The sequence below is a fragment of the Eleutherodactylus coqui genome, chromosome 11, assembly GCF_035609145.1.
Source record: "Eleutherodactylus coqui strain aEleCoq1 chromosome 11, aEleCoq1.hap1, whole genome shotgun sequence".
In the NCBI taxonomy this organism is placed as follows: domain Eukaryota; kingdom Metazoa; phylum Chordata; class Amphibia; order Anura; family Eleutherodactylidae; genus Eleutherodactylus; species Eleutherodactylus coqui.
Genome location: NC_089847.1, coordinates 6700365 through 6720620, shown reverse-complemented (window position 1 = coordinate 6720620; position 20256 = coordinate 6700365). Strand labels below are relative to the sequence as shown.

Below are 20256 nucleotides of genomic sequence, written 5' to 3'. Positions count from 1 at the left end.
AAACTAACAATAAAGACAAACTGTAACAATAAGAATAACCATATAAAGCAATATAAGGCCCTTCACCCACAGTCCATGATCCATAAACAAAGAATGTCCATATCCGGGCTTCCTCCCCGCCGTACACACCCACACACATACACACTCAACATATAACACAATATGCAAAAATATACCTAAAACTGTGGAAACTATTACTCCAGGTCCAGTCGCATAAATAATCTAAATAATGTAAATAACGACATAAATAACCTAATACAAACAGAAAGACCGAGCCAAACTGGCATAAAAGAACTAACTAAAAATATATATAATTTTTTTTTGGGGGGGGGTCCCCAGTGCAGCTTGGGGGCCAAGCCTGCTCCACCAGTCCATGCCCAGAGTTCAATGTTCGGGATGCACCAGGCTACAGCTCAAGGCGTGAACCCCACTCCCCGCCAACTCCCCACCCAACCTACCTACCACCCAAACCGTGAATATATACATATGAAACCGTAACGCAATACACTCCAATAAACCAACTGTGGGGGATTAGCGTTTAGGGGCAGTAGCAGCGTGAGCATCCGCGGCCAGAGACAGTGACACCGGGCAACAACGTTCTTTAATCCAGGCTTTGCCTGGGTTTATTGCAGCAGAAACAAAACCAAACCAGAAATAAACACCTGCTCGTCTGAGCTCTCACTATACACATGCTTGTTCCTGACTACTCACTGTCCAAAATGTCACATAGCCAGTCCGGTCCTCAGACCTGTGGAGGTCTCAGCACACCCTCCTGGGTGTTGAGGTTAGGGGCGTCACCCTGTCAACCTCGCCTTTGGCTCTCTCAGCCCACACGCTGGGCCAGCCGGGCTCCTTGCTCCGCAGAGCCCTCTCTCTGGCTCTCAGCCAGATGCTCTCTCTGGCTCTCAGCCAGATGCTCCCCAACTCTAACCTGCAGGCCCAGGCTTTATAAGGCCTGGTACCAGCCCCACCTGGTACGTGGGAGTGGCCATCCCACCCTTCACTTTGACCACTCCCGGAAAGCTGGCCCGGACTATGCGGCTTGGAGCCACTTACAAACACTACAACGTGTCAGTAACAGCGTTACTGACACAGAAATGCTGGCTTCCTCCACCGAGCCCAGGCCGCTCGGTGGCACGTATCCACCCTCCAGCACTTTGTCAGTCACTGTCTTACGCAACATACATAATATACACTATACACATAACCCGAAAGACCAAGGTCAGCTCACCTGCAGCCCTACTTTACTCCATCTTGCCCAAACCAAAACAAAAAGCTTCATGGTGCACTCACAGCCCCCCACCGGGATTGGAGGTGATAAGCCGGGCACCGACATCACAATGTTCTATCCCTTGAATTTAAAAAAAGGTCTCCCCATTCTTTCCCTAATTTGCCCTAGACTGCCCTTAATCTGCCCCTCAGTCTGACCCTTCATAGAAACTGTCCCTGCCCTATCCCTCCTCTCTCCCTATCCTGTCTCTATTCTCTCCCTACTCTGCCCCTAGAAGATTAAGAAAAGACTGTCCCTAACGAAATACAAGCCCTCTTCATAGGAGAGAAGCCTTAGATGTGCCCAACCTCTCATACTCCAAAGAACGTACCTTCACCAGGTCACCCAGGACGTTCCTACATACCGTATCCACGGGGAGGACTTTCAGTTCCGTCGAGATTAGACACCGTGCACTCCGGATGTGGAACCCGACTACTAGGCTAACCAAAAATAAAGTGCAGTGGTTCCTGCCACCAAGACCTCTGAAGGCTCCATAAGCCCACTCCGCATAGGAGAGGTGTGCCACCCGAGGCCAGCCTACGGAGATCCCTACCCGTTAGTACACCTCTGAATTAAAGGGGCACTGAAGCAGGAAATGCTCAATGCTTTCCAGCACGATGCTGCACTGCTGACGGGGGCAACCCTATCAATGAGAGGCCTGCACTTCAGATTACCGCACCAAGTCAAGTCTCAAAACTTTAAGGGGACCTGGGTTGAATTACGTAAATGTAACCCCACCTCCAGTTCCCAACTTGGGAAGTCCTTGAGCGCCAGGGGCGTCCAGAAATGGGTCAATATGACTATCAATGAGTGGCTTCCTCGTCAGAATCCTGATCTTCCACATCCCCAGACCCCACTGGCATATCATCTTCACAACCAAGGTAGATTAATCTGAGAGATATCTGTGTTGCATGTGAATACTCTTCACTCATCCTCCTGACTGCGATTCTTGGTGGGAGGGCCGAAACCATACGAAATCGGGGGCTACCTGAAATCCTAATGAGTATTGGCCTGACAGGTATCTAAGGTATATGTGCAGGAGCTTTAACCTGACTCACCAACGGGGGGCGTGAGCACTAGAAATGCATAGGGCAGCCTGAACTCTAAATATGGTCCTGTCTGTAAACTGTTCAATGACTACCCTGGGTGGATATACACCATATATCATTGGAAGTATCTTTACCCAAAGAATCCTACGATCCCCAGCCTGTACTGAATGGACACAGCCACTACGTCCTCAAGAGCACTAAGTGCGGAGCCATCATACATGCTGGCCGACCCCATGACCAGCCCTCCACCATGTATGAAGGTCATGACCTAAGGAAAAGCGGAAAACATTAAAATTTATATTTGTCAGCAATATCATTTCTTGGAAACAAAAAAGACAAGCACTACAACTCCCAACATCCCCTGATCACCGGCAGCCGTTAGACAATGCCCGGGGCTTTAGTGTCACAACAGCCGGAGAGCTAAACATTGCGGATCTACAATACTGATTAGAATAAGCATCACAGTACTAACCTCCAGCTTCAGGACACTTACCGGTAGTTTGGATTTCGGGTCCCTGTCGGATGGAGTAAACACATTGAGGTACAGGCAGTCTTCCGAGGACGGCGGCATCCTAAAGGAGGATTGGAAATATCCTTCCACCATCTCAGACATCACATCTTCCTGTAAACACCTGAAATGAGTAATAAATGGCATCTTCCATGTTATTGTATGTAAAGGTCTCACTAAAGAGAATTTCCAGATGTAGCAATCACTAACATGACAGATACATCATGGGAACTCAATTTACAGCATTGTACTATATAGTAGTGATCATAAGTCTCAAGTTACTGTTTGCTATATCTGTACATCACTTAACCACAATTACAAGACACTCACATGGGGGGATACTCTGAGGCATCTCTAACGGAGCTCCAGGGTTCAGGAGGTTTTGGGCCAGCAAATCTCAGTGGTCCAACTGGAGGTTTCGCAAAAGGGACACCAAAAAACGCATTTACGGTTTTAGAGGTTTCCTTTACAGACACTTTAACGCCCTGTAATTGTCCATATTTTGTGGTTGCTAATGGCCTTTCATCATTTTGACCTATAAAGAAAAATGTTTTTTGGGTGACTCATTATTTAAATAATGTTAATGTGCTCATTAAAAAAAAAACAGTAATTCTGCCTCCTATGTAAAAGAATATAACTACTATAATACTGCCTCCTATGTACAAGAATATAACTGCTATAATACTGCCTCCTATGTACAAGAATCTAACTACTATAATACTGCCCCCTATGTACAAGAATATAACTACTATAATACTGCTCCCTATGTACAAGAATATAACTACTATAATACTGCTCCCTATGTACAAGAATATAACTACTATAATACTGCCCCCTATGTACAAGAATATAACTAGTATAATACTGCTCCCTATGTACAAGAATATAACTACTATAATACTGCTCCTATGTACAAGAATATAACTGCTATAATACTGCCCCCTATGTACAAGAATATAATTACTATAATACTGGCCCCTATGTACAAGAATATAACTGCTTTAATACTGCCCCCTATGTACAAGAATATAACTACTATAATACTGCCCCCTATGTACAAGAATATAACTGCTTTAATACTTCCCCCTATGTACAAGAATATAACTACTATAATACCGCCCCCTATGTACAAGAATATAACTACTATAATACTGCCCCCTATGTACAAGAATATAACTACTATAATACTGCCTCCTATGTACAAGAATCTAACTACTATAATACTGCTCCTATGTACAAGAATATAACTACTATAATACTGCCTCCTATGTACAAGAATATAACTACTATAATACTGGCCCCTATGTACAAGAATATAACTGCTTTAATACTGCCCCCTATGTACAAGAATATAACTACTATAATACTGCCCCCTATGTACAAGAATATAACTGCTTTAATACTTCCCCCTATGTACAAGAATATAACTACTATAATACCGCCCCCTATGTACAAGAATATAACTACTATAATACTGCCCCCTATGTACAAGAATATAACTACTATAATACTGCCTCCTATGTACAAGAATATAACTACTATAATACTGCTCCCTATGTACAAGAATATAACTACTATAATACTGCCCCCTCTGTACAAGAATATAACTACTATAATACTGCCCCCTATGTACAACAATATAACTACTATAATACTGTCCCCTATGTACAAGAATATAACTACTATAATACTGCCCCTATGTACAAAAACATACCTACTATAATACTGCCCTCTATGTACAAGAATATAACTGCTATAATACTGCCCCCTATGTACAAGAATATAACTACTATAATACTGTCCCCTATGTACAAAAACATAACTACTATAATACTGCCCCCTATGTACAAGAATATAACTACTATAATACTGCCCTCTATGTACAAGAATATAACTACTATAATACTGTCCCCTATGTACAAAAACATAACTACTATAATACTGCCTCCTATGTACAAGAATATACCTACTATAATACTGCCCTCTATGTACAAGAATATAACTACTATAATACTGTCCCCTATGTACAAAAACATAACTACTATAATACTGCCCCCTATGTACAAGAATATAACTACTATAATACTGCCCTCTATGTACAAGAATATAACTACTATAATACTGTCCCCTATGTACAAAAACATAACTACTATAATACTGCCCCCTATGTACAAGAATATAACTACTATAATACTGCCCTCTATGTACAAGAATATAACTACTATAATACTGTCCCCTATGTACAAAAACATAACTACTATAATACTGCCCCCTATGTACAAGAATATAACTACTATAATACTGCCCGCTATGTACAACAATATAACTACTATAATACTTAAAATATTCTTTATCTGCCTGTTGATGGGTGCAGGTAATATCTGCGCTCCTTCTTGGCTCCTGTATACTTCCCATTACATCCTGTGTTCTGGTATCTGGCACCCCTGTACTTACCTCTTACAATCGCTGCAAGAACCAGCGGTCCGAGGAGGAGAATGTGCGGCAGAATCCCCATGTCCGTGCGCTGCGGTCTCCGTGTGGAAGCTGTTCTTCTTCTGCTCCACAGTCTTTACTACTTCAGGTGTTCTGAGGTCACTGATAATAAATCACTGGTTATTATGTAACAAATCACAGTGTGATTACAGGTCTGTTAGTGGTGCATTGTAAGCCAAGCTACACGGCTGCACCCTGTGATCTACATACAGCTTGGCCCCTGTCCATATAGCCTGCAGATATGAAGTAGCTGCCCTCTATGCCTGAGCTGCTGAGAGTCTTTTGCTTTGTGTGCAGTTGCCTTTACTCCAGATCACAAACTTATGGAAAGTTACATAGGTGAATGGTAATTGCTAAAAGGAAACCCCTGATTCAATATATTCACACGGGGGTTAGTCTCGCTAGGATCGCCATGATGTCCTCATAAGGTGGTTGGGACATGTACAGGAACTCCGTCCAAATCAGAACTTCTCTTCCATTGAGCTGCAGCCAGGTTTATTACACAATCACAGCCTGTACTGCGCACAGTAACTGCACACATTTAACCCTGTAACAGTCATATTACAATTGGAAGAACCCTCCCATAAATGTTACTTTAATTGGAGATTTTCAATTTAAATTCACTGAGGCAGAAACAGTCCCCTAAATATATAACGCTTCACAGAACAGACCAATTAAAAAATGGGCTTTCAAGGCAGACATATAGATTAACACATAATCTATAGGGAGAACATGTTTAAACAGACAAATTACATAATTCTAGTTTGACTTCACTGTAACAGACAGGATTTGAAGTGGGTCAAGAGATACGTCCCAAATGGCAAAACCAGATGGGGTAAGTCGAACCTCACTTCCTAGACAATCCTCTAGCTCAGAAATGGTATATAGGCCATTCAACCCCCACAAGGTCCTAAGATTCAGAAACTCCTGGGGGAAATGAGCCATGCTGTGGAGTCTAAATCTAGAGTAGAGCAAGATGCCGTAAATCAGCATGACTTCAGCTGGGTATGAGAGTATAGTGAGCTTGGATACAAGCAGGTTCAATCGGTTCCGTTTTGGTATGAGAGTACAATAGACCAAGATACATTTTAATCAAAGTACTAACGACCACTTGTCTGTCTGTATGTGCCGCGTGAGTTGCTTCACCTCTGATCACATGGTGGTTATGTAATCTCAGGTCCTACAGCATCCGTGTGCTCACAGGACCTGTGATGATGTCCCATCATGTGATCAGGTAGGAAACAGATGGGGTGCCAGCAGCAGAATCTCCAGTGCTGAATTCAGCAGGGCAAAAAGGTAGATGCACAGTCACAAAAAGGACCTGGTCTAAAGTCAGATAAACACACAAAGAAAGAAGCGTGACAGCATCAATGGTTAAAAAAAAACAAAAAACACTTTATTCCTCCCAAAGGTCAGTTTCCCCGTCCGTATTTTGTATTCCAGCTCTGTCTTTTGTATGCCAGTCTGTCGTTTTCCCCCTAGTCTGTCGGTATGTCAGTTCTTCCAAATCCCTGTCTTTTGGTCACGTTTGTGTGGGCCTGCGGTTTATTTGCCCACATGAATGTAACAGCGATATTCAGCTAGCTATGATTTACAGAGCAACCAGCCTATGTTCCCACTCTAGATAGAAAAGAGCTCAATAACTTTCTGATAGATCTAGAGATACTGAGCTGGCTAATAAATGCAGAGCAACCAGGCTCTGTTCACACTCTAGCTAGTAAGTAACTGCTCTATAACTATCTGATAGAGCTAGAGAGCGATACAAAGCTGGCTATTAAATGCAGAGTTACCAGGCTCTGTTCCCTGCACTTAGCTAGCTAGAGTAACATCAAAGGATAAATATCTAAGTATACCTCTCCTATATCCCAGATAGCTACATGCACAATAGACCTGCCTAACAGGCTATCTTACAGAATGAAATAAATAAATCTATAGTAGAAGATAGAGTACCAGCAGCCCAGATAGTAGACTGCTGGCAAATGTCTGACTGAGTAGTACAGTCCACCTTTATAAGCACCTGTTTGCACCTCCCAAATGAGGGTGTGTACTCTCCTGTCCAATTGGCTCATGATACTTCAGCAGTGACAGGTATCCACACCCACACAGGTGGTGTAGCCCTTTTGCAGTTGTCATAGTAATGCAGACACTTTGTACCTTTGCACTGCTTCAGTTAACTCTTGTTAGTTAGATTTCCACATATATAAGTACTGCTCCCCATGCTCATGATAAGAATAGTCAATTGCATTCCTAATGCGATGAATAATGATCAAGAACGCCCCAGGAGAGATCAGTAGGCATAGCAGAGCTACGTCACTGCTGTGGGACGAGGAGTGGGCACGGTCCATGATGCCATGCCTATTGGCACTGCAGCCATCGAGCGTGTCGATCATCACGTCAGGGGCGTGAGTGACGCGCAACGTAACTGGAACCACTCCAGGCTGGAAAAGGGTGTCACACGGAATGTAGTGGGTGATGTCACAACTTCTCTGCGGCACAGCCTATCCATGGCAAAAGAGGGCGTCAATGATGATGCTCTGGTGTTTAGATGTCCCGAAAATCACACACCTCGGTTAGCCCATGACCAACAACATAATAAGAAGGGGAATGTGCAAGGCTGTCACGTGCCCGGGGCGTCCCCAGCCTTCAGCTCATGCGTCGTACATTGTATCCGAGAGTGGGCATGGAGGTGTCACCTGACACCCCGATGACACTTCTGCTATGAAGCCTGGCTCAGTCTCTCTCCCATTCTGTCTCCATACTCATGAAATGTCCACCTCTCAGACCAGGGATTAGTAACAAAGTGGGCCAACCACCACTGACAATAGCCAGTTAGCCATAGTTGCCCAGAGTCAGAGCGCACAGTATAAGTAATCCATGTATATCATAATCTGTGATAAGACCTATATAGATGCTGTTGGGGTCCCACAGGGCTAAGTTCTCGTCCCCCTCCTCTTCTTCATCTACACAGCCCATTAGACACACCATCAGGAGATTTGGCTATCGTTACCATGGTCTACGCTGATGACACCCAGTTATACACCTCCTCCAGTGACATCACAGCAACATTCCTCCAGAACGCCACTGACTGTCTGTCCGCTGTCTCTAGACGGCACCAGTGTGTGGCACCACCATAACTCTCAGACAGCACACCCACTGCCTTGGGATTATATTCGACTCCAATCTCTCCATTACCCCCAAACATGTCACTGCACCTCAAGAACATCGCAAGAATCTGCTCTTTTCTTACTGTGGACATGTTAAAAATGCTTACTGTTGTCCTCATCCATTCTCAGCTCGATTATTGCAACTCGTTACTGATCAGCCTCCCCCATGCACGACTCTGCCCTCTCCAATCCATCCTGAATGCGGCAGCCAGGCTCGTCTTCCTGTCCAGCCGCTACTCGGACGCCTCTGCCCTGTGCCGGTCACTGCACTGGCTGCCCGTTAAATACAGAATACAATTTAAACTCACCACCCTCACCCACAAAGCTCTCCACAGCACCGCGCTGCCCTACATTGCTTCCCTTATCTCAATCCACCACCCAGCCTGCACCCTCCACTCCACTAACTAAATCAGATGAAGTGCCCTTTTAATTAGAATCTCTCATTCCCGCCTCCAAGACTTTTCCAGAGCAGCACCTGTCCTCTGGAATTCACTGCCCAAAACTATCTGAGCAATCCCTGACTTAGACATCTTCAGGCCTGCTCTAAAAATGCACCTCTTCAGAGAGGCATACCACACTCTTCACCCCGCCATACCGTGCACATCTCCAGCCACTTTTCCTTCTGTATTACCCCATTACTTGAAGTATGTAAGCTCGTTGGAGCAAGACCCTCACCCCTACTGTCTCCATCAACTGATTACTTAATATAACCATGGTTACCTCTTCGACTAAAAGTGCGAACTACTTCAACACCTTGAAACTTAGGGCTCTTTCACATTGGGAGCTAGGTGCGCAAAAATCACGCGCCTAAAAAACACGCAGCTATTAGAACCAATGGTTTCCTATGGGAACATTCAGATGAAGCAATCTGAGCATTCCCATAGGAAACCATTGGTTCTAATAGCTGCGTGTTTTTTAAGCATGATTTTTGCGCACCTAGCTCCCCGTGTGAAAAAGCCCTAAATCTGTGAAGTATCACCAGCATATCGCAGCCAGATGTCATTGGCTAGCGGAGTGTTTTCCTTCCTCTTAATGTTCCCTATGTGCGCCAATATCTTCCCCCTAAACTGTTGTCCTTTTCCCTACATAATTCAGCGGACAGGAGCTTGTTGGTACATATATGATATTCGCTGTGCGGCAGTTTATGAAGTGTCGGTTACTATATTCGATCTGTTTGCATGCACTTATAAAAGAAGTCCTTTTATTTATAAATGTACACGGCGCACAATTCAAACATGGGTGTGTTCCCAAGAATGTATGTATGCCCAGCCCAGATTTGTTGGCTTAGGTGGCTTTTGACCAATTTATCCCTAAGGCTGGTTTCACACGGGTGACAAAATCACATGATTTTCTCATGATGTGACAGTGCGACAAAACGCACGTATGTTTTGCAGCATGCCACATTGCGGGGGGAAAAAAAATCGCAGGTTGTTGGATATGTCCGCAACTTGCGATGGTTTGTAGCCCATGTTTCCCTATGGAGCCTTTCTCTCTTGCATCGCATAGCACGAAAGGGTGGTTTTTTACCATAACATCCATTCTGACAGCACACATGGAGGTTGCCATCTTGACCTCATTGGAAAAGGAAGAGGAGAAGTCAAAAGGCCACCTCCCACCACCATTCTCAAGTGTTCTTCCTGTCCCAACGGGATACACAGGCAGTTCTCCATGTATGCCAGAGGATGGACGAGGAAGCGCCTTACTGCAGGAGTACAGATCTGGTGCCCGCTCAGGAGAGCGGTGGCAGTCTATGGATCGCCTCCCCTTTTGGAAATGCTGCGGCATCCCTGCAGATGGGTCCGGTGTCTAGTGGCGGCCAGCACGGGTTGATCATGCTCTCTCACGTCATAGCTGATGACATCAGATGCACGCTCTGGCAGCGACAGCCCCCCCCCCCCAAAAAAAGGGGGTGGCTTTGAATTCCCTGGAGCTCTTCCTATGGGATACAGCTCTGAATCACCTCCTAAACACTATGGACAGCATGGAAGGTGACAGGGGAAACCCACCAACTGTGAGTAGTCAACTTGGACAAACAGAAACATTTACAAGCTGTATTGTTGTTATAATGGCTTCTCCTGTATTGCAGAAGGAAGCATCAAAGCCAAAGCGTGATGAAAAGATTAAAAGGTACGCATTATGTTCTTAAAAATGAGACCACAGTGGGAAAAAGCTTGTTGGTTCTGACTGTACATCAAAAATTGTCAGAGAGAAGCAAAAATCCTTAATGGAAGGTCTCCCCAAATGGTGAGGAAGGAGGTTCAAGCTATAGGATTGGAACCAGTCTCCCAGCCTCAACCTTCTAGGCCAGCAAAAAGGGCCCGAACTCACAGTTATTCATCCTCTTTGTCTGAACCATCTGAGGTGGATTATTCGAAGGGGGAATTATAGGAGTTAACGGCACCCATGATAGTGGGTGATGATGATAATGATAAGAAATATTATTTTTCTAATCAAGACCTAGAGGAACTGCTATCTGCAGTTCATAATACTATGGAGGTGGTAGATGTCCAGCAACCACAATCAGTTCAGGACAAGATGTTCGGGGTTCTTAGGTCTTGGCGCAGGAAATATTTTCCAGTAAATGGGACTTTAAAACAACTCGTTACAGAAGACACTCTCATCTGCAACATTTGTCGAAAAGAATATTGTCCTGGGCGGAGAACAAGATAAGATCATTGTCGGCTGTTCATCTAAAAGGCTCCCAGACATTATTTGACTTTCTGTGTCAGGAAAGTCTAGACCCAGAGGAATAGTCTCTAAACATGGAAGTGTTCCATCTCCTGACGTCTCGGTGGGGTTACCCCCAAATAGACCTCTTTGCGGGAAAGACATTCAAAATGCTGCAGATTCTTTTCTTGAAGCCTACAGACAATTCTCTGGCACTGGATGCACTTTCCCAGGAATGGGATATGGATCTGGCATATGCCTTTTATCCCCTTCCCTTGGTGTCTCAGGCTCTTCAAAAGATCCAGAACTGTCAGGCCAGGGTTATTTTCATTGTCCCAGCCGAAGAGGCCCTGGTTCCCATTATTGACCTCTCTGGCAATACAGACTCCAATTACGCTGTTTTACATAGTCCAGATCTGAATAATCCTGACCTTACAAAGATCCTAGATTTCTTACAAGAAGGTCTAGACTAAGAGGCTTAGCCCTAGAACCCTAAGGGTACAGGTGGTGACTCTTAGTTCCTTTTTTGACGTCCAACTGTTTGAAAACAGATAGATATGCAGGTTTTTATGGTAAGCAAATAGACTTAACTATTTGTTAGGAAATCAGTTCCCACTTGGGACCTTAATGTGGTGTTAGATAATCTCTGCGAGCCTCCCTTTCCGCCCATACCTTCGGTGAGATCCAAGCATTATCTTGTAGGAAACCCTACTTAAAAGCACTGAATGATAGAATAGTCATGAGACTAGATCCCACTTTTTTTTTCCAAAGGTGGTGTCTACGTTCCACATGGAACAAGAAATAATTCTGCCCTCCTTTTTGTCAGAATTTTAGAAATGACAAAGAAAAGCGCCTACATAATCAAGACGGCAGACCTATTTACAAAATTCCCGAGCCTTTAGGAAATCAGATGACCTGTTTCTTCAATTCTAGGGTCAAAATAAAGGAAAAGCAGCATCAAAAGACACTATCGCTAGATGGATCAAAACAACAATTCAGGAAGCATATGAATCCAGAAATCTACCCTTCCCAGAAGTGATAAGGGCTCACTCTACGAGGGCTCTCGCTTTCTCATCGGCTGAACGTAATGAAGCCTCTACAGAACAGATTTGTAAGACCGCAATGGGGTCTACCATCCACATGTTTTCTAAGCACTATCGCTTGGATCTCCATTCTGGTAGGAAGCTGGCCTTTGGGCAAAAGATCCTCCAGGCTGTAGTTGTCCCCCTAAGGTTACCATGAGAATCTGGTATTGCCACCATGTGTGCTGTCAGGATGGATGGAATAGAAAAAATGGAGTTAATCTTACTGTTAATTCCTTTTCCATGAGTCCATCATGACAACACATACTTACCCACCCTGATAAACTACTGGTATATCATGCATGTAAACGTAACGGTATGTTGTTTTTCAGCAGAAATAAAAAAGATTGGGGCATGTAACCATGGACCACCGGACCACCGATGCAATATTGCTGCAATTTTCTCACGGCGATATTGCGTCGCTTGTATGAAACGGGCCTAATACTGCGGCCATGATGAAAGGTAATATCATCTGGGTTTATAGGCAGTATCTCTCTCAGATCCTCATACTCTCAGGATATTTCCAAAATGTATGTAGGATATTCCGCACCTGTGGTACTCCCAGTATCGTAAATTCCAATTATGCATAATGTATCATCAGATTCACAAGGCCGAGGTATCAGCAAATCAGCGCTCTCCTGTTGGGAAGCATAATTGTATGTATCTCTTGACCCACTTCATATCCTGTCTGTTACAGTGGAGTCAAACTAGAATTATGTATGTTTGTCTGTTTATACATGATCTTCCTATAGATTATGTGTTAATTTGCATGTCTGTCTTGAAAGCCTGTGTTTTAATAGGTATATTAATAAAATTAGTTTTTAACCCTTTAGTGACCAGCCCATAGTGTTTTTACGTCCTAGCTAAGCTGGCTTTAATCCCCGAGAACGTAAAAACGTGCATCCTGTGGGGATTAAAGCTACATGGGCTAGGGACGTAACCGCTCCATGCTGTAGGTGCCTGGAGGTAGCTGACAACATGGAGCTGTCATGGGGGGCCACGGGGAGCCCCGCCCGGCAATGCGATCAGCGCTATCCAATACATAACGCCGATCGCCTTAAAGTGCAAAAAAGTTTTTAAAAAGTCAAAAATTCAGCTGCTCTCATGGATCAAATCCATGGGGGCAGCTGAGATTACTCACCCTGATCTTCCATGCTGTCATGTGGTGATCTGGTCCACCAGGACCTGATGCCGGCCTTCTGCGCATGCGCGCCAGGTGTTATTGCGTCACCCGCATGCGCAGAAGGCCGGGAGCCCCAGAAAATTTGAAAACTCCTGACTCCTGGCTTCTGAAGGTAGCCGGGAGGCAGGAGATGTCACCGGAGACCGCTGGGCCCGTGATTGCCATTATCGATTGGAAAGCTGAAAGCGAGGAGGAGCCTTATTACCAAGGTGAAAAAAGAAGAAGAAGCTGAGTTGCAGTTAAACATCACAAAAACCAAGATTATGGCAATCAGATTGATTGACCACTGGCAAGTAGAGGGAGAAAACGTGGAGGCAGTGACAGACTTTATATTTCTGGGCGCAAAGATTACTGCAGATGCGGACAGCAGCCAGAAAATCAAAAGATGTTTACTTCTTGGGAGGAGAGCAATGACCAATCTCAATAAAATACTTAAGGGCAGAGACATCACACTGACAACGAGGGTCCGCATAGTCAAAGCAATGGTATACCCCATAGTAACCTATGGACGTGAGAGCTGGACCATAAGGAAGGCTGAGCGAAGGAGCAAAGAACTGTGGTGTTGGAGGAAAATGCTGAGAGTGCCTTGGACCGCAAGGAGATCAAACCAGTCTATACTGCAGGAAATAAAGCCAGACTGCTCAATGGAGGGAATGATATTAAGGGCAAAACTGAAGTACTTTGGTCACATAATGAGAAGACCAGAGACCTTGGAGAAGATGCTGATGTTGGAGAAAGTGGAAGGCAAAAAGAAAAGCAGCCGATCAAGGGTGAGATGGATGGATGATATCCTTCAGGTGACGAACTGGACCTTGGTGGATTTAGGGGTAGCGAGAGCCGGCAGGAAGCTCTGGTGTGGCTGGTCTACAAGGTCACGAAGAGTCGGAAGCGACTGAATGAAGAAACAACAACAAAACGGCGATCACGGAAAAGTAACAAAACAGTTAGTTTTACCTCCCCTCATGGATCAGATCCATGAGGGGAGGTGAAAATACTCACCCCAGTCCTCCGTGATGTCTCCCGGCGTTCAGGACCTGCCGCAGGCTTCTGTGCCGATGTGGCACGCATGCGCAGAAGGCTTGAGCCCGGAAAACTTAAAATTCAGCTGCACCTGGCTGTCAAAGATAGCTGAGTGCAGGGAGATGTCACCGGGGACCGCTGTATTTGATTCCCGGTCACATGATCACTGATATTCACCGGATAACAGTTCCAGGAGTGGCTTGTTGAGTGTATTCTGTGTGAGACCGCCGCACCTCAGCAAGCCTACGAAGCCTCACAGAGCGCCACTTTCTACACCCTATCCCTGCCACTGAGGTCAAGAAACACCCTCCAAAAAATGACAAGATTTTATTTCCCCATGTGCCCATCCCAACCAGGCCCCCTATTTACCCCTGTCTTCAGACATACCACACAGTTTACATTATTACTTTTATCTAAGATTTGGGGAACACCAAAAAATGGGGATGGGGGATTATTTTTAGGGGGTCAATTTTTTTTCTGCCCAAGTGAGCAATGGGGCCTGGAATTTATTCAGTTGTGTCCTGAAATCCAATGGGTGTTCCCCTCATAATAAGCCTAGCCATGTGTCCAGTAAGTAGATTAGGGCAACAATGGGTATGTTTCTGAACATGGGGTAAACTGGTGTATCCATTTTTAGGTGAAAGTTTTCATTCAGGTGTGCTGTACAAAAAAACTGTTTTTAAAATGACACAATTCCCAAAAAAATGAAAATTGTAATTTTTTTCCCTTCTGCTTTGCTTAGATTCATTCAAAAACTGTGGCGTCAAAATACCCAGTATAACCATAGAGGAATTCTTTAAAGGGGTCTAGTTTTCAAAATGGGGTCATTTGTGGGGGTTCTATATCATTCTGACACCTATGAGCCTTTGCAATCTTAGCTTGGTGCAGGAAAACAAAGTGTTCCTCGAAATCCTAGAATCGTAGAATGGTAGAGTTGGAAGGGACCTCTAGGGTCATCGGGTCCAACCCCCTGCTCAGCGCAGGATCACTAGATCACCCAAAACAAATGTCTGTCCAGCCTTCGTTTGAAGACTTCCATTGAAGGAGAACTCCCCACCTCCCATGGCAGCCTGTTCCACTCATTGATCACCCTCACTGTCAGAAAATGTTGATAATCAATGTTAAACTTGTACGTATCCTAAATGGTTAAAAAAAGAAAGTTTTTTAAATGTGCGTCCAAAATAAAGTAAACAGATGGAAATATATATCTTATCAAAAATTTACACAGTATGTTTCCACATATTTGAGATATTGCTCGCTCATCTCTACATATAATGTATCCAATAACTTTTATTAAGCTCCTGTTTTCTTGGCTTTAAAAGGTCAGTCCAGGAGGAGCCAGGAGGGAGATCTGAGGGCCAGCTGCCGGGATCCATGAATGCTGGCCGTGGCCTGCACGGCAAACAGGGAAACGCTCTGCAGCACGCAGGGTAGCCCCTGAAAAACATCCAGATGGCCTGAGTAGGGAAAACAAAGGAAGGAGAGACCCTTAGCTGGTAAGCACAAAAAGGGCCAGCAGCGAAGGGAAGATAAGGCCCTCCATTAATTTTATAAAGCTTGGGCTTAGAAAAACAGCCCCCATCCTGCATAGCAGTTCCCCCTCCCTCTCTCGCAGCCACCTGCAATACAAAGTTAATGGTCACCTTCTCCCTCCTCTTCCTTCAATAACACAGATAAAAGGGAGAAATCACATACCTCACTCTGGTGGAGCTGCAGAGCATTGCTCCAACTCATCCAGACCCTTACATCCAGGACTAAAATCTATTGCCTGCATGACTGAGTGAGGTAAGTGGGCTGGAGAGTGTGAGAAGCTCAGACCCATAGGGGAAGAGAGTAATAGAAGAGATACTAGTAATCTGCAGGAATAAGACCTCTGCTGCCACCAAGTGGTATTTTACTGAAAGGACACCCTGTATTAGACTTGCTATAGAACCTTGAATTTAATATTGTAAGACAAGAATGCACTTTCTTATACCTGATATACACCCTCTTGGCCCATGCAAAGATAAGTTAATATTAAAATGAAGGTCTGGCAACGCATTACCAATACTACCGTTAACACCATTAATCTGACATATTACTAAAACTACAGTGCTGGAATTATGCTTCCTCCTAATTCTACCTAACACCCCCACTAGGAACCTCTTCTTGCTACTCAATGTATTCAGGCATGCTGGCCTAATGATATGTATACCTCACTCCTGATATGACCTGAATTTTTATCCCCCCAAAAAACGTGACCTTAAACATTCTGAATAGAGGCGCACAACTTCTCTAGGATTCAAACCCTGACGAGAGACAGAAGAAAGGGAGCCAGTCCGCCGAAATCCACGTCCTTTTTCCCAGCTGCAAATTTATCTCAAATGGACGCTGCAAATTCTGCCGCTTTAGACGCACCAACAAGCTCTCATAACTCCCCTATGGCATCCCCTAAAAAGGCCGGTGAATGTCAGAATGCAACTACTTCATCCAATCACAATACTTGCCTTCCTCAACACGAAACAGCTCCAACAGAAGCTTCCTCAATCTGTGTTCCTAAGATAGTTTATAACCATATTTCCCCAGATGATCTGAAAGACCTGAAGGAAACTATCCAAAAAAACCTCAAGGAAGCAGATTCATCTATACCAGCGGATATTATAGCAATAGGAAATCGCACTTCTTAACTGGAAGAAAGGTGGTGGAATGGTGAAATTCCTCCCGTGGTAACCTGTTCTACTCATTGATCCCCCTCATTGTCTAATTTCTAATCTGTGTCTCCTCCCTTTCAGTTTCATCCCATTGCTTCTAGTCTTTCCTTGTGCGGATGAGAATAGGGCTGATCCCTCTGCACTGTGACAGCCCTTCAGATATTTGTAGACAGCTATTAAGTCTCCTCTCAGCCTTCTCTTCTGCTAAACATTCCCAGATCCTTGAACCGTTCCTCATAGGACATGATCTGCAGACCGCTCACCATCTTGGTAACTCTTCTCTGAACTTGCTCCAGTTTTTCGATGTCTTTTTTAAAGTGGGGTGCCCAGAACTGGACACAGTATTCCAGATGAGGTCTGACTAAGGAAGAGTAGAGGGGGATAATGACCTCATGTGATCTAGACTCTATGCTTCTCTTACTACATCCCAGAATTGTTTTTTTCGCCTTTTTTGGCTGCTGCATCACATTGTTGACTCATGTTCAGTCTGTGATCTATTAGTATACCCAAGTCTTTTTCACATGTGCTGCTTAGCCCAATTCCTCCCATTCTGTATGTGCTTCTTTCATTTTTCTTGCCCAGATATAGGACTTTGCATTTCTCCTTGTTAAATACCACTGTGCAAGCTTTTCTAGATCTTTGAGCTGTTAACGACTTCCAGGTCAAAGAACTTCTCAATGACCTCTTCATAGCTATTGTTAGAGAAATGTATAATTCCGGAAGAAATCACCAATACCAGGTAGAATTAAAATAATCAGTCACCAGTGACAACGCCGACAATGAAGACTCAGACAAAAATGTTGTCTGAACAACAGTCAATGTTGGCAGGTTCTGCTGCTTCCCCCTGCTCATTACTGTGTTGTATTAAACCATAAAAGGGGTGTCAATTAAGTGGGCTGCTCTAGATATGGTTACATAAGTCAAGGTATATAGGTACGTACATTTTTGGCTATAACAGTGTTTTCTCGCAGTAGAACATTATTCTGGCAAAACAAAATAACATCTGGAGACATATTTCACATCTCACGCAATGTTGCACAATCAGAGGATAAACCCCCCCCACACTGGCCATTCTGTTGGACACCCAATATCATCTCTGGAATAACTCTGGCCTTCAGACTGTATTCACAATTCCCAGAAATAAATGTGATTCTAGTCATCTAGAAATAGAGAATGTCAAAACACATTCTTCTGTGTTCTTAAAGGGAATGGTTTAACCATCGGTCATATGAACCAAAGTCAGAGAACCATTAAAAATTAATATAACAGTCCCTCCTATTATTCCAAAGATAGTATAGGACGATGCTATTTTCTAATAAAGCAAGAAGCAAAGAAGACCTGCTATCCTTGCCCTGCCTCACAGAGACCTGCCCCGAGGAGTGTCTAGAGATCTTCCTCTGACTCCTCAAACCCACTCTCCCAACTGGTTCAGCTCTCATCTCTCCCTTCCTTATGCTTCAGCCAGTATTCATATGAATTGTGGAAAACATAAACCTTAAAAAGATATATGCAAATATGATGAGGTTATTTAGTTAGTTCTTGAAGAATATGTCTAGTAAAAAAATGTATAAAAATGTTTGTTTGTACAGTCTGTGTATAAATCTTTGGTTCTTTTATGATGAGAGTAGGTTCCACAGTTCATGCAGTTGATAATTCTTGCAGAGTATGTTCTCCATACAAGGTACATGGTAACTTAACAGTTGTCAGAACAGTCATTACATGCACATCAGGTACAGATTGATCCACAAGTCTCATTGATGATTTTCCTGCAGACCCAAGTTGCTGAGTCTAACCTTGCTAGAGTACATGTTCCTCCAGGTCCTCGTGGAATCCACCTATAAGCCTTATTACCGCATACAGCATAAATACCTTCTTTTATACCATGTATAAAACCATCTGCAATGTAAGTTAGTAGGACAGTATCAGGGAATTGACACCAAGAGAAATATTTACCATTAGTGAGTGCTGCATAGAATGCTTTAAGACTACATGTAGTAGGCTGACCATCTTTTATATTATCCTGTACCCCAAGGTTTACACTGTCATCTGCCTGTCGGGGTTCCCTTATTTCTCCCTCCACCCTATAGTACCCTCCTAAATCTCTACATTGTGTAGAGTCTCCCATTGGGAATCTTGCAAAAAAGTCCAGGAGGAGTTATGTAATTTTTGAAGGACAGGAGGGTTCTTTTTGACTACATCAATTCCCATATAAACTCCAGGTCTTACCACTTCAATTTTATCTTGAACAGAGAAACTGATCTGCCTCTCGTCTGTTGGTACACTACCCATTTCTAGCATGGAGAGAGGTTTATTATACCACCTGCCATCCTCATCCTTAAATTCAAAAAGTTTATTAACTCTAGTAGTTAAATTATCTGCCACCAAGGATGCTTAGTCCATTCAGTCACAGGTATTGCTATTGCTGTCCTACTTTGTTCTTCAGCTAAGATTATAAAGGGGAGCTTCCAACATGTGGTTGTGAATAACTCATGTTCAGTTACGGGTGATGAAAAATATGGCATTGCTTTAGCTGACACATATCCAACAATCTGATAGATTTTTCATCTTAGAAACAATTCCATGATACTTAATGAATTTGTTACTACATCCATCATTCAATGCATCCTGAGAAAGCACAGTTACACTTGCTGTATACAACACACAAAGAAAAGTAAAATACTTCCTCTTATTTAATCCTCGTGAGCTGCAAACAACTTGCAATGTGACACATGTATCCATGTCTCCTTCCCTTGCACTTTTACTGAAGTTGGTGTTGTCGGTTGGACCTGGTAAGGACCTTCAAAACAAGGTTCCAAAGCTCTCCTATTGAGTTTATGGATAGTCACCCAATCTCCAGGTTGTAGATTGTGAGTACCTTGCAGTGAAGAAGGATCTGGAATAGAACTGGAGACACATTTATGAATCTGTTGTAATGTTTTCTGCAAAGAACCAAGATACGAGGTCAAATCAGAATGAGATATCTGTAACTGCTGAGGGAAGTAGAAACCACAACCTGGAGATTGGGTGACTATCCGTAAACACGTAACTTCTACATAACTACATAACTTTCTACATAAGTTTATGTAGAAAATATTGCAGAATCTGCCACAATTGACTGTTATTCAGATAC

General features: G+C 43.7%; 1 protein-coding gene across 4 annotated transcripts in view; it reads right to left on the bottom strand.

Annotated features, from left to right (window-relative positions):
* The window catches only part of LOC136582011 (fatty acyl-CoA hydrolase precursor, medium chain-like), a 102835-nt gene that overhangs the window by 31068 nt on the left and 51511 nt on the right, over positions 1-20256 (bottom strand). For 2 of the 4 annotated variants that reach the window (XM_066582741.1, XM_066582742.1), the window contains exons 3-4: positions 2813-2951; positions 2454-2587 (exon numbers count right to left, since the gene is read on the bottom strand). In XM_066582741.1, the coding sequence (XP_066438838.1) occupies positions 2454-2587; positions 2813-2951 (273 nt within the window). Of the gene's footprint in view, positions 1-2453; positions 2588-2812; positions 2952-3157; positions 3363-5281; positions 5423-16131; positions 16200-20256 lie in introns of those variants that run through there. The other 2 variants (XM_066582739.1, XM_066582740.1) reach the window with 2 other exon arrangements.